General features: G+C 42.2%; 1 protein-coding gene across 1 annotated transcript in view; it reads left to right on the forward strand.

Moving 5' to 3' along the window:
• Nucleotides 1–1557: 1557 nt before the first annotated feature.
• PIP4P2 (phosphatidylinositol-4,5-bisphosphate 4-phosphatase 2) overlaps nucleotides 1558–12009 on the forward strand; it is a 60624-nt gene continuing 50172 nt past the window's right edge. The window contains exon 1 of the mRNA XM_077808930.1: nucleotides 1558–1663. Coding sequence (XP_077665056.1) covers nucleotides 1558–1663 — 106 coding nt within the window. The remainder of the gene's footprint in view (nucleotides 1664–12009) is intronic.

Raw genomic sequence — 12009 nt, forward strand, 5'->3', positions numbered from 1 at the left:
TAAGAGCATTTTCCCAATTCACACTTCAGGAAGTTCAATTGTCCTAGATAACCACACTTCTGGGATGGCTGATGATACTTGGCAATCCACCTAATGCCTCAGGCATATGATATTATCCAGAATAACTGCACACCTTCTTGTGTTATCACTTAGATGCCACACATTAGGAGGGCCTTGAAATCTCTAATCTGTGGGTAATGTACCAAGATGACACAGTGTGACAAGCATATGTCTCTTTGCAATCTAGGGCAAAAAATACAATAGGAAAGATTATCCCCAGTTCTTCAGTTGGGATTTCCAGCTGGTGCCTGAGTGGGATTTCAGGCAGGGACAGTATTAAGTGGTGCCTTGTGTCCTCAGGGAGTTCACTGACACCAGAAGAGGAGACCCTTCCCAGATGAGCAGCAGACTCAAATGACAAAAAGAGTATGAATTTCCTTACGCATATTTAAAACTGTAATAAAGGTCACTGATTTGCTATCATCTTCATAAGCACATCAGTATTTACAATCACAGGGAGGAAACATCTGCCTCCTCATCAGGTTTTTGAAAGATGCAATTGAAAAAGTAGTAACAACAAGGCCAGCTACTACATGGATCAACTCCCTTTGCTTTTTGTTATTTACTCTATCTTTATCTCTTTTTTTTAGTTTATTTTTAAAAACATTATTTTTTTCATGGGATCTTTAATTTTGTGCAGACACCCTCCTGCAAACTGTCATATAAAAACCTTGAGAGTGAGCGAGAGAGACATAACAGATCAAACCACTAGTAAAAAAGCAGAGAGTGAGAAAATACTAATTTTTCCTCCTTTGTTTAGTAAACTTCCAGATGAAAAAGCAAAATGTACCCATCTCTTTATCTCCCCATGCTAATGGTGTCTGCATACAATTCTGGAATGAAAATCTTATTTATAATGTTAGAGAGATAAAGTGGGTGAGGTGCTGTATTTTATTGGACCAACTTTGGTTGGTGCAAGAGACAGCTCTTGACTAGTGACAGGACAGTGAGAGCACAGGTGTAGCAAGCAAGGAGGAGGGGGGTCCTGTGTGTGTGTGCGGGCACCTCATGACAAACCCCCAGGTGCCAGGGCTGTCCTCTCCTGCTGCAGTGGTGGCCTGGGCAACCATAGGCGTTCTGGCTCCTGCTCATGTCCCAGTTTCTCCCGGGAGAAGAGCCTGCACACCAGTTGCTCCTTCCTGCAATCCTCATCTTAAGGCTCAGGCATCAGCTACCCTGGAAAACAAAAACAGCTGCCACATAAGTTATCCCCCTCACCCCCATCAACTCCGGCCGAGGCTGCAGGGAGTGGAAGCTCTGCCCTTCCCCATCCTCCGCCTCTTTAGCTTGTGACATAGAGAGGGCCAGCTAGTCCCACCCCCTCCCCTTCAGGTCCCGCTCCCTCTCCTGGGCCCGCTCCCAGTCCCTCCCCCGTCTTCTAGCGCTGCTGGTCCCGCTCCCCTCCCCCTCGCTCCGGCGCCGTGTGACACGCTCGCGCGCCGGCCGAGCGAGGAGAGCGCTTCCCCGGGCTGAGCCTGCCCTGCTGCCGCAGTAGTCATGGCTGCTGACGGGGTGGACGAGCGCTCCCCGCTGCTGTCCGCGCCCAGCTCCGGCAATGTCACCCCCACCGCGCCGCCCTATTTACCGGAGAGCAGCCCCAGAGGTAAGTCCCTACTGCCCCCCCCCCGCTCTCCGGCCAGCCTTTCCAACCTGCGCGGGGGCGGGGGGCCCCTGCGGGGGTTTCTCGGCGTGCCCCGGAGGCGGGGGTATTGTCTTGGCGGGGGTGGGAAAGGCTGCACGATGAGTTTGCAACGTGCCGCATTCCCGGCTCCCCCGCAGCAGCCATCAGTGCATTGTTACCGGCGGCGAGTCAGACCTGCAGAGCCGAACGCGCATCGCTCAGCAGCCTCTGCTTGGCCGAGGCAGGGGCAGGGTGTGTTTGGTGCACACGTTGTTCCCGTGCCCTTGAGAGGCTGTTGCTTAAAAAAACAAACAAGAAAAACCATGCAATCTGTCTTGATCTTCATTGAAAGCCTCCTCCACCGCCCCCCTCCCCCGGGCCCATCTGCTGACTTGGGGGTTCCCCGTTTCTACGACCCACCAGCAAGTCATATTTTTTAACCTCCGTTCAGATCTCAGTAATTATGGTTATACTGAAAATTGTTTTTTTTTTTTTTTTAAATCTGGGTGGGATATTGCATATTTAATTGGTCTTCATTTAAAAATCCACGCACCTTTTGGTGCTGCTTGTAAAGCACCTCTTAGTGAAAAGTGACTCCAAACTTCTTGTGGAGCTGACAGTACCTTTCACCTTTCAATATCTTCTGCTTCAGTTGTCTTGACAGGAAATAATGCTTGCATTATTATTAGGCTTCGAGAAAATCGCGTCTGATTTGTGCCTGATTGCTGACAGCTGCTTTTGATGGGGCTGCCTGGCCTTGAGGAGGGGGACGGGCCCTTGTTGGGCCTTGAGACAAGCAGGCATGTGTATAGTTTAGTGAACAATAGGCTGAAGGAGGAAAGGAATAAACAAATGGCAGTTTCTCAGGTAAAAGAAGCAATCTCACTTTTTTTTATTGCATGGACATTTGGGCAGCAAAGAAAAAACTGAGAAACAATGGATAATGCTTTAAAAAAGGTAGGGTAGAGCATGTTTCTGGCAACACTGTTCACATTTGAACTTTTTTTTTTTAAGCTAATTGTTCACAACTTCAGAGCAGGCTTGAACAGGTATAGTTATAATAGCAGATTCACACGTTACAGTTTGAAAAGTAAATTATTGGACTTTAGTCCTTCCATTAATTAGAGGTGGGATTAAACCAAAGATATTTTAACTGCGAAAAACTAAATTCAGTATGGTTAACTGTTGGAGACAGAATCTTACCGGCAAGCATATTTTAAAGAATCAAACCGGAACAAATGGAAAAAAGACATAAAAAGACCCCATTTAATTCCCAACGGTCATTGAAGCCTTGTACCAGTAGGCACCAGGTGGTGGAATTCTAGTCTGGTGGGCAAACTGGTACCAGAGAGTAGCTCTCTGTACAGTAGCATCTATACCGAATAAAGCGGGGTGGATTTGATTTAAATCATGATTTAAATCACTAGTCAGGAAGACCTGATTTAATCATGGATTTCTGCATAAAAGTGCATTCTTGTTGGTTGTTATAACCTTAATACATATTCTTCACAACTCAGAGATAGATGTAGGTTTCATTTTTAGAAGGTGCATGCAATACATTTTTAAAGTGATCTATTTTGAAAACTTTTCAGATTAGTTTTACAGCTATATCAGAAAATGAATGATTGTTTCGTTATTTAATTTACCAAAGGTAAATGAAGCAGATAGTTCACGTCCCAATGACTTCATAAATATCTCCAATTCAACAGGTTAATCATTAATATTTGGAGGATTTTCTTGCCATGCTTTATTAGGAGGAGAACATTACCAGACAGACATTTAAATTGTTTTATTTAACTAAAACAACAGTGTTATATATTCTGGATTTTTTTTCTTCAACAGCAAACATTCAATACTTTAACAAAGCAAGCATATGATTTTTTTGAATTTAGTTAAACATTCAAGTTTTTTAAAATCAGGTTTGTTTTTGTTAAAATTGTTTTTAACTAAAATAGTTAAATGAAATATTTAAAAAACAAATCAAAAATTAAATCAACTATGTCAGCCAGGTCAACATGAGAAACTTAAAATATTGGCTTCTGCAGGTAACTCGGTCGTCTTCACCTTCATTTTCCTCTTTCTTCATAATCTGGAAAAGAAAAACAAGCTTTCCTGCTTTTTCAGGTCCCAAACGATTTCTCAATTTGGAATGAATTAGTCCAAAGGAAGAAAATATTCTTTCTACACTGGCAGAAGAAGCTACTGCTGTTAAAAGTGAGATTATCACTTCAACAGTCTCTGAATCTAAGTGCTTAAGTGACTTTCAGCAGTTCACTGGTGTGACTTTCTTTGAAACATCATCAGCAAACATATATTTTTTGAATGGTTCACCCTTAGCTCTGAAGTTCATTATAGTTGGCATTATGGAGGGATGATTGCTGGAAGTCCATGCCATAGCCAACTTCTCTTCTTCAGCAGTTAAGGTTTGACCCTGATACCAAGTATTGAGAATATTTGCAAGAAAATGAACTGGAGATAGTGCTTGTCCCATTCGTTTTTTTAATGCTTGTAATTTAACTCTGAAGTCTTTGGCTAGGAGGTGCATCAATGAGCACTGCAACCGTATGTTATTAGCTTGGGACTCTCTTCTAAATTTCTTCTAGTCTTGGATACATTTGCAGCATTGTCTGTGACCAAGCTGGGTACTAGACATTTGAATTTTTTTTCACAGTTTGTTACAGCTTTTACTGCTACTTCTTGTAAGTATTCTGCTGTGTGTGCATTTCCTGATGTATCAATTGTTTCTGTAAGGAAGACATTCCCTTCTTCTGTTGTCACATAAGCACATGCAACAGGATCATTGTGGACATTGCTCCACCCATTAAGACTCAGGTTAAGGATTTCACCCTCTAGATCTTTTGCATACTGCTAAATTTCTCTTTCATACACTTTATCCAGCAATTTGCCTGTGACATCTGCTCTGTTGGGTGGACTGTTAGGTAGACTTTTGGGTGGACTGCTCTGTTGGATGGTCTTAATGACTGTACCATGTTAATGAAGTGTGGGTTCTCAATCATACGGAAAGGAGAGTTTGTTGCATAAACAAACAGGGCAATTTTTTCTTCAATTACCTCTTTTTGTAATTTGCTGATTCTTATCACAAACTTATCTATGGTTGTTTCTGGATGATGGAGATTTTTTTTTTTCTTTTTGCTACAGGTGATATACTGTGGCTGTGTGACATACATGATGTGATTGAAACACTGTCATTGGCAGATAACTCTGAAACTATAGAAAATGATGGTGATCTTGAAGGGGGATAGTCTTCAGAATCCTGTATGTTGAGGATGGATTTTCCTAAACAAAATAAGTCAATGCAGTTATTTAATTATTATTACCATACTGCTCATTTAGTATTACTCATTGCATTCGCTGACACTCAGTACTACTTTAAAGGTGAAATTGTAAAAGGAAGATCTGCCTTTTTGAGCTATTTTTTATCACAACTGCATCTAAAATGATAGTACCGCAGAGTAACAACTATTTTTTTGCTCAAACATGAGAATTCAGGAATAGTCCAGAAGGAAGACAGGCAGTCCTTAAGAAAGAAGTATGAAATAAAAAAGTTTACCAACCTGAAGATCCTGCATGTTCAGACATGTTCCTTTCATCATCACCAACGCAGCTTCCTCCTGAGAATGAGCACTTCTCTTGATGTTTCATTTGGGCAACCAGGCCTTGCATTTATTTGTTGCACTGTTTGCATTTTGCACGCATGCCTGTCTTACCCTCAGGTAGAGGAACTTCATTAAAATATTCCCAAACTGTATCTCTTTTATGGCCTGCTGCCATTATAGGTTTTCCCTTCTAGTAAGAGAATGGTATGGTAGATCTCAAATCAATGAAGGCTACTCTCAGAAAGACCTCAAGACTTCTGTGATATGCTGCTCAGTTTCACTTCTGTTTCTACTGCCTGTCCCTCCCTTCTCACATTTATCTCCAGACTTCTTCTCCTTGTCCAGATCTATTCCGCCCCCAACAATCTTCTATTCATTGAACTTTTTGAAACTTTGCACTTTTAGAGAGAGGTAAGGGATTGACTCTGGGTACACAAATTTGCAGAGGGACAATAGGGTCTGTTATTTCTCACCTCTATTTATTTATTTATTTATTTAAAAACATTTTTGCTGTTAAAAAAGCATGTTATCTTTGGAGACACAAATCCGCAGTTTGAGAACTGCAAAACTAAGCATCTCTGATGCTTTTACTAAGTGTCTTCTTGACTGAGCACTGAGTCTCATTGGGTAGATAGAAAGATTAACCTAAATAATCTATGCAGAAGCCCCTGGAACCCCATAAAATTGGGTCCCGAATCCATGAACTGTTGGAACTCATTTACAAAACTTTTCTTAAACATTGTATGAATATATTGTCTCATACTGTAAATTAGAATTTATAATCCCAATTCCATGATGAGATATCTTTGAGCTATAATGTATCTTTATCTTTGGATAGATTTTTTTCCCCTCAAAAAGCATTTTATCAAAAAAATCCAATTTAAATAAAAAAAATCTGATTTTTTTAAATTTATTTTTTATTTTTTTAAAAAAATCATTGATTTTTATCCACCCTGGAATAAAGTGACTAACACATCATTGCGAGTTTGCTTTTGCAGGCCACACCCAAAAAAAGAAAGTTTGATACAGTAGGTCATTGACTTGTGAATCTGGGATCCAGATTAATGCTGTGTTGTTAAACTCTCTTCCATAGGAGTAATAAAATTGGCCTGTTGGTAAAGGTTGAATGTGCAGTAAGAGGGAGTTAATTTTTACTTAAGAAAGTAACTTAGATTTGGAGCTAGGAATAGTAATAAATTTGATCTAAAATTTAAATATAATTATGAATCTATGGTTTGCAAAATCATTGGTATAGATGTTTTTTAAACTGGTTAAACCTCTTGAATGAAACAGAATGTCAGAAAAAGCTCAGACTGTCTAAACTAAATGAGATTAGTTCAGTGTTAGTGGCAGCATTTAAAGTATGAGGTTCCAATCCTACTCAGGCTGGCTTTAATAGGAGCAGATTTGGGTCTCTATTTTTACCAGGCTTGTTACAAACTAGGATCTCCAGTTTTCAGGTACAGATTAAACAGTAACTAAATATAAACCAAAAAGTGATTTATGTGAGAATACACTCTAGGTGGGAGTACTAAAGAAAGTGGACAAATGCTGCAGGTGAGCAAATATATATTTTGTATACTGTAATCTTTAAACTGTCAGAAAATCAGGGCTGGATATGAAAATGTAGCTCTGCTGTGCTCTTGGTTAACATTAACCATCATCTACCATTCTTAATTGCACAAACCAGTAACAGAGGTCATGGAGATTGCATTTTCTTTCCCTGGGATCTAATTATGCCTTTACTCCTTATATTTATAACCTCCTTAGCTTTAAAGTATATAGGTTTTGAGGCATTTTGAATTCTCATATTCAGTTACTTTTTTCCTAGGAGTCTTTGTTTTGTAACTATTACTCTATGTACAGTTCAGAGTATTTTGAAAATGTGATTATTAATTATGTAATGGGAATGAATCAGTGCAGTGACTTAGGTTTGGACCTAGATATAAGCCTATGTTGTAGCACTTTTCTTAAACCTGGTTTTCCTGCCAATTGATATTGTTACTTAATAGTTTCTATGATGTCAGCAGTGAAAATTTGTAAGAGAGCCCAGCGCTTATATTTCACGTTCAGATGGTAGGAGGAAGCAACAAGCTTGAATGATTTTGAAGTGTAATATTTTTATTAAAACACTCTATACTCCTCCCATAGAAAAGGTGCAGAATCCCTGTGTTAATAGGGTCCTTAAGCATTTTGTTGTGCTAAGTATGTATGTCAGATTGCCTGTAAAAGTCACTTACATGAAAGTCAAAATTATTTTGTTTTGCTAGTATGGCTTAAAGCAGTGTTTCCCAAACTTTGTTTACCTGCCGTGTCCGCGGGTTCAGCCAATCGTGGCTCCCACTGGCCGCGGTTCGCCACTGCAAGAAGTGGCGCGGGCCGAGGGACGTACTGGTTGCCTCTTCCCACAGCCCCCATTGGCCTGCCGTGGCGAACTGCGGCCAGTGGGAGCCACGATTGGCCGAACCTGCAGACGCAGCAGGTAAACAAACCGGCCTGGCCTGCCAGGGGCTTTCCCTGAACAAGTGGTGTCCCAAATTTGGGAAACACTGGCTTAAAGGAATAGTGAAAATTTGCTGGCATACAGTATATAGGCTAAGTTGCTGTAGCTTCCTAGTTAATTGCTTCTCTACCTCAGTTACCCTTGAGGAAGGCAAGTTGCTAGTTAAAAAGAAAATGTATAATATATGGCTGCTGAGCGCACTGTAATGTATACACACAAGAGTTAAGGTTGCACATTCTGCAATCTGAAACTGTTAAGTTACACACAGCTAGATAGGCTGGCCCATACACCTCAGGAGACTTGCAGGAGAAACTCCTCTCTCTAGTATGTCTTAGGAGCTGCAGAGATGCTGAAGCAGGAGTTCTTCAGTGGTGAGGTGCCAAAGTAGATCATGGGGGAGCACCCAGTGGATCGCACCTGCTGGTTGAGCAAGCAAGAAAATCCATAGATCACTAGGACCCAGCAAGAGCGCAGGCAGTCGAAAGAAGGAGACGTTCCCACCTTCGGCTTTCACCCCCTTTCACCTAGCACCAGTCAGAGATCAGTTCCTCTGTCCCTAACTACCCTCGGTTCTAGGTCTAGAGATGTGGTGTGCCAAGGAGCCTTGGAGCTTGCTTTCTAACCCCTCAGAGCAGTGCCCCCTAGTCATAGAATCATAGAATATCAGGGTTGGAAGGGACCTCAGGAGGTCATCTAGTTCAACCCCCTACTCAAAGCAGGACCGATCCCCAATTAAATCATCCCAGCCAGGGCTTTGTCTCCAGAGCTGAGTGCAGGGCTGCACAGAGGTTTTTTGGGGGTAGGGGCAAAAGCTGAAACGGAGGCCCCCCACCCTTCCAAAAATCCCCTAGGGTGCAAAAACACTGAGGGAAAACCTGGGTGGGGAGCAAGCAAGCCCATTCTGGGTGGGGAGCAAGCAAGCCCATTCTGCACTCCCCTCTTTATGGCAGCTCCTGTCCCAAGGGTCTGGGTCCAGCTCCCTGCTCAGTGGATTGTGACCTGGAGCATGGAGTTGCAGCGCCACTCTATTTGGGGGCCTTTTCAAACAGAGGGCCTGGGGCACTGCCCCTTTTGCCTCCTGCCCTGTCTGAGTACATTAAATATTTGGACATGTTCTAATTAAATACAGTACCCATTAGATAGTACACAGCTGATTTATTCCTTTAAATTGGAGAGGATGTGGCTTGGAGGTGTAGCAGCACTGCTTTGTGGGGAGGAAACTGCTGCTTCTTTCCTCCACCTTTGCTCCTAGCAATCTGTGTATTTTTCACCTAGGCTAGCAGTCTTAGTTTTCAGGCTAGTAGATGCTGGATACACTTTTCAAGTGCTGGGAATGTCTTAATTATGTTCTTATTTATGAAGTCTTCTAAGAGGAAGAACCACCTTTTTAATAATGACAGGTTTCAGAGTAGCAGCCGCGTTAGTCTGTATCCGCAAAAAGAAAAGGAGGACTTGTGGCACCTTAGAGACTAACCCATTTGTTAGTCTCTAAGGTTCCACAAGTCCTCCTTTTCTTTTTAATAATGAGGACTGTGTGGCTGGTGACAAATCCCCAGGGCTCAATGTGATGCATTGGAAGCATTGATAGGTAGGGAGCATCTTCTCTTCACACAAGCAGCAGGGCAGGATCTTTCAAAAGCACACAGAGTGTGGTAGGGATTGTCGTATCCCAGAAGGGCCTGGTTTGTTGAGTTAGGGAGTTGGAAATGCCTATCCCACAAGTGTGCGTGCTACGGCAAGCAGAGAGTAGGCATGCATATTCCTACTGAGAGGAGCAGCAGAATATATTATAGAGAAATAATCCAGCAGCATGCCTATGACAGAGGATGCATTGGGCCGTGGTTCTACTGGCCAGGGCAGGATTTAGATTATAACCCCTTACTGGCAGTTGTTATTCTGCAGTGCACATTGAGGGGAACCTTCTTCTGGACCATCTCCCAGTCACTAACTGCCTGAGTCCCTAACAGCCTGTCTGCCTTATTTTGTGGACCACCATCAATGGCTCTGCAGACCACTGGATGGCTATAGACCAGGGGTAGGCAACCTATGGCACGCGTGCCAAAGGCAGCACACGAGCTGATTTTCAGTGGCACTCTCACTGCCAGGGTCCTGTCCACCAGTCCGGGGGGCTCTGCATTTTAATTTAATTTTAAATGAAGCTTCTTAAACATTTTAAAAACCTTATTTACTTTACATACAACAATAGTTTAGTTATATATGATAGACTTGTAGAAAGAGACCTTCTAAAAATATTAAACTGTATTACAGGCATGTGAAACCTTAAATTAGAGTGAATAAATGAAGACTCGGCACACCACTTCTGAAAGGTTGCCGACCCCTGCTATAGACTGTAGTTTGAGAGGTACTGAAATAGAGCAATAACTTCTTTTTCTCAACGTATTCTTGGTTACCTCCATATACATTTCCCCCTTTCCATGCCCCTTTTTAGGCCCAGAATCACAGCACCTACCTGTGAGGAAACCTGGATGCAGATCCCTTTGGAGATGGTCTCTGCCTTTCTGAATGTCGGGCAGAGGAAGATTTTCAAGAGTAATGTGAGATATGGCTTCCTAGGAAGCCACTACGTTACCACATCCACAGCATTCCTATCCTGTGGAGAAAGGGACCCACCTCCTAGCTTGAACTAGGATACTCTGCATTCTGCTGTCAGAGCATTCTGCTGTCATTGCTGATCTGATATAGCTGTTCATAGAATCATAGAATATCAGGGTTGGAAGGGACCTCAGGAGGTCATCTAGTCCACCCCCCTACTCAAAGCGGGACCAATCCCCAACTAAATCATCCTAGCCAGGGCTTTGTCAAGCCTGACCTTAAAAACCTCAAAGGAAGGAGATTCCACCACCTCCCTAGGTAACGCATTCCAGTGTTTCACCACCCTCCTAGTGAAAAAGTTTTTCCTAATGTCCAAACTAAACCTCCCCCTCTGCAACTTGAGACCATTACTCCTCGTTCTGTCATCTGCTACCACTGAAAACAGTCTAGATCCATCCTCTTTGGAACCCCACTTCAGGTCATTGAAAGCAGCTATCAAATCCCCCCTCATTCTTCTCTTCCGCAGACTAAAGAATCCCAGTTCCCTCAGCCTCTCCTCATAAGTCATGTGTTCCAGTCCCCTAATGTTGTTTGTCTTTTGTTAGAAGTAACATCAAAAATGTAGCTATAAACCATAATGTCAATACAAGAATCAGATTTCATTACATGTGCTCTGAAAAGATCTATGGCTTGTAAAAACAAGATTTGCTGGCAATGACTGGATATCAGGAATACTAGGCCTACGCATCTGAACTGTTTTACTGCTGTCAGTATATGGTATCTTACAAATGCCACAAATATTTAGTCTGAAATTCAAACTGTTAAAAAAGCCATCTATATAAGTGCTACATTAATGTACTTTGAAAGCTGTCTGCATTTCTATTAAGAGTTCATGACTGACAGACTCGTAACCCAGCTAGGGAATCTGTTTGTCTTCTCCTCACAATATACTCTTTGCTGAAATTTAATTCCTGGTACTGATTTGTTTTTGGAATGCCTCTAAATGCATTTTTTAGCACAAAGATTATAGGCCCAATATTTCCTTAATTTTTTTGGTGGATATTTTTGCCCAGTTTACAATCAGCCTTGTTGTTCTAGCTCAGATGTGAAAATCAGGTCCAGTGCCATTCTAAAAGATAATCATAATTTATCCTGATGTATTGGAAGTAGCTGATGGGGCAGGATACTAGAATCTGAGCTGCTCACCTGGGAGTCAGACAGCTCTTATATAGGGCTTTGGTAGTGATTCTTTCCATTACAAGTCTTATTTGACCAGTCTCAAGTCTCCATCAGACTTCTTCTGCTGCAGTGGAAGAAGATTGCTGCTTGTGCTGGCTTCCATCAAGCACAGTTGCCAGTATTTAAAAGGGCATGCAAGGACAGTTCTCCAGGCAAACAGCAGTTCTGTGGGCTGGTAGGCTCCCAGACACTGGGAACTTTTGTGTGCATTCTGGTGATCTCCAGGACTTAAAGTATTTTGCAAACAATTGTCACAGCACAATAGCTGACACTTGTTGCCACCCTTCTTTTATGGAAGGGGAAAATGAGGCAGAGATTACAGCCTCGCAATGAATTGCTCTTGGGGCTAGGATTAGAAGGCAGGAGTCCCTTTGTGACTCTTCCCAGTGATACCCAGGATTGGGAGGCAGCTTGTT

This window comes from Eretmochelys imbricata, chromosome 2 (assembly GCF_965152235.1).
Source record: "Eretmochelys imbricata isolate rEreImb1 chromosome 2, rEreImb1.hap1, whole genome shotgun sequence".
NCBI lineage: Eukaryota > Metazoa > Chordata > Testudines > Cheloniidae > Eretmochelys > Eretmochelys imbricata.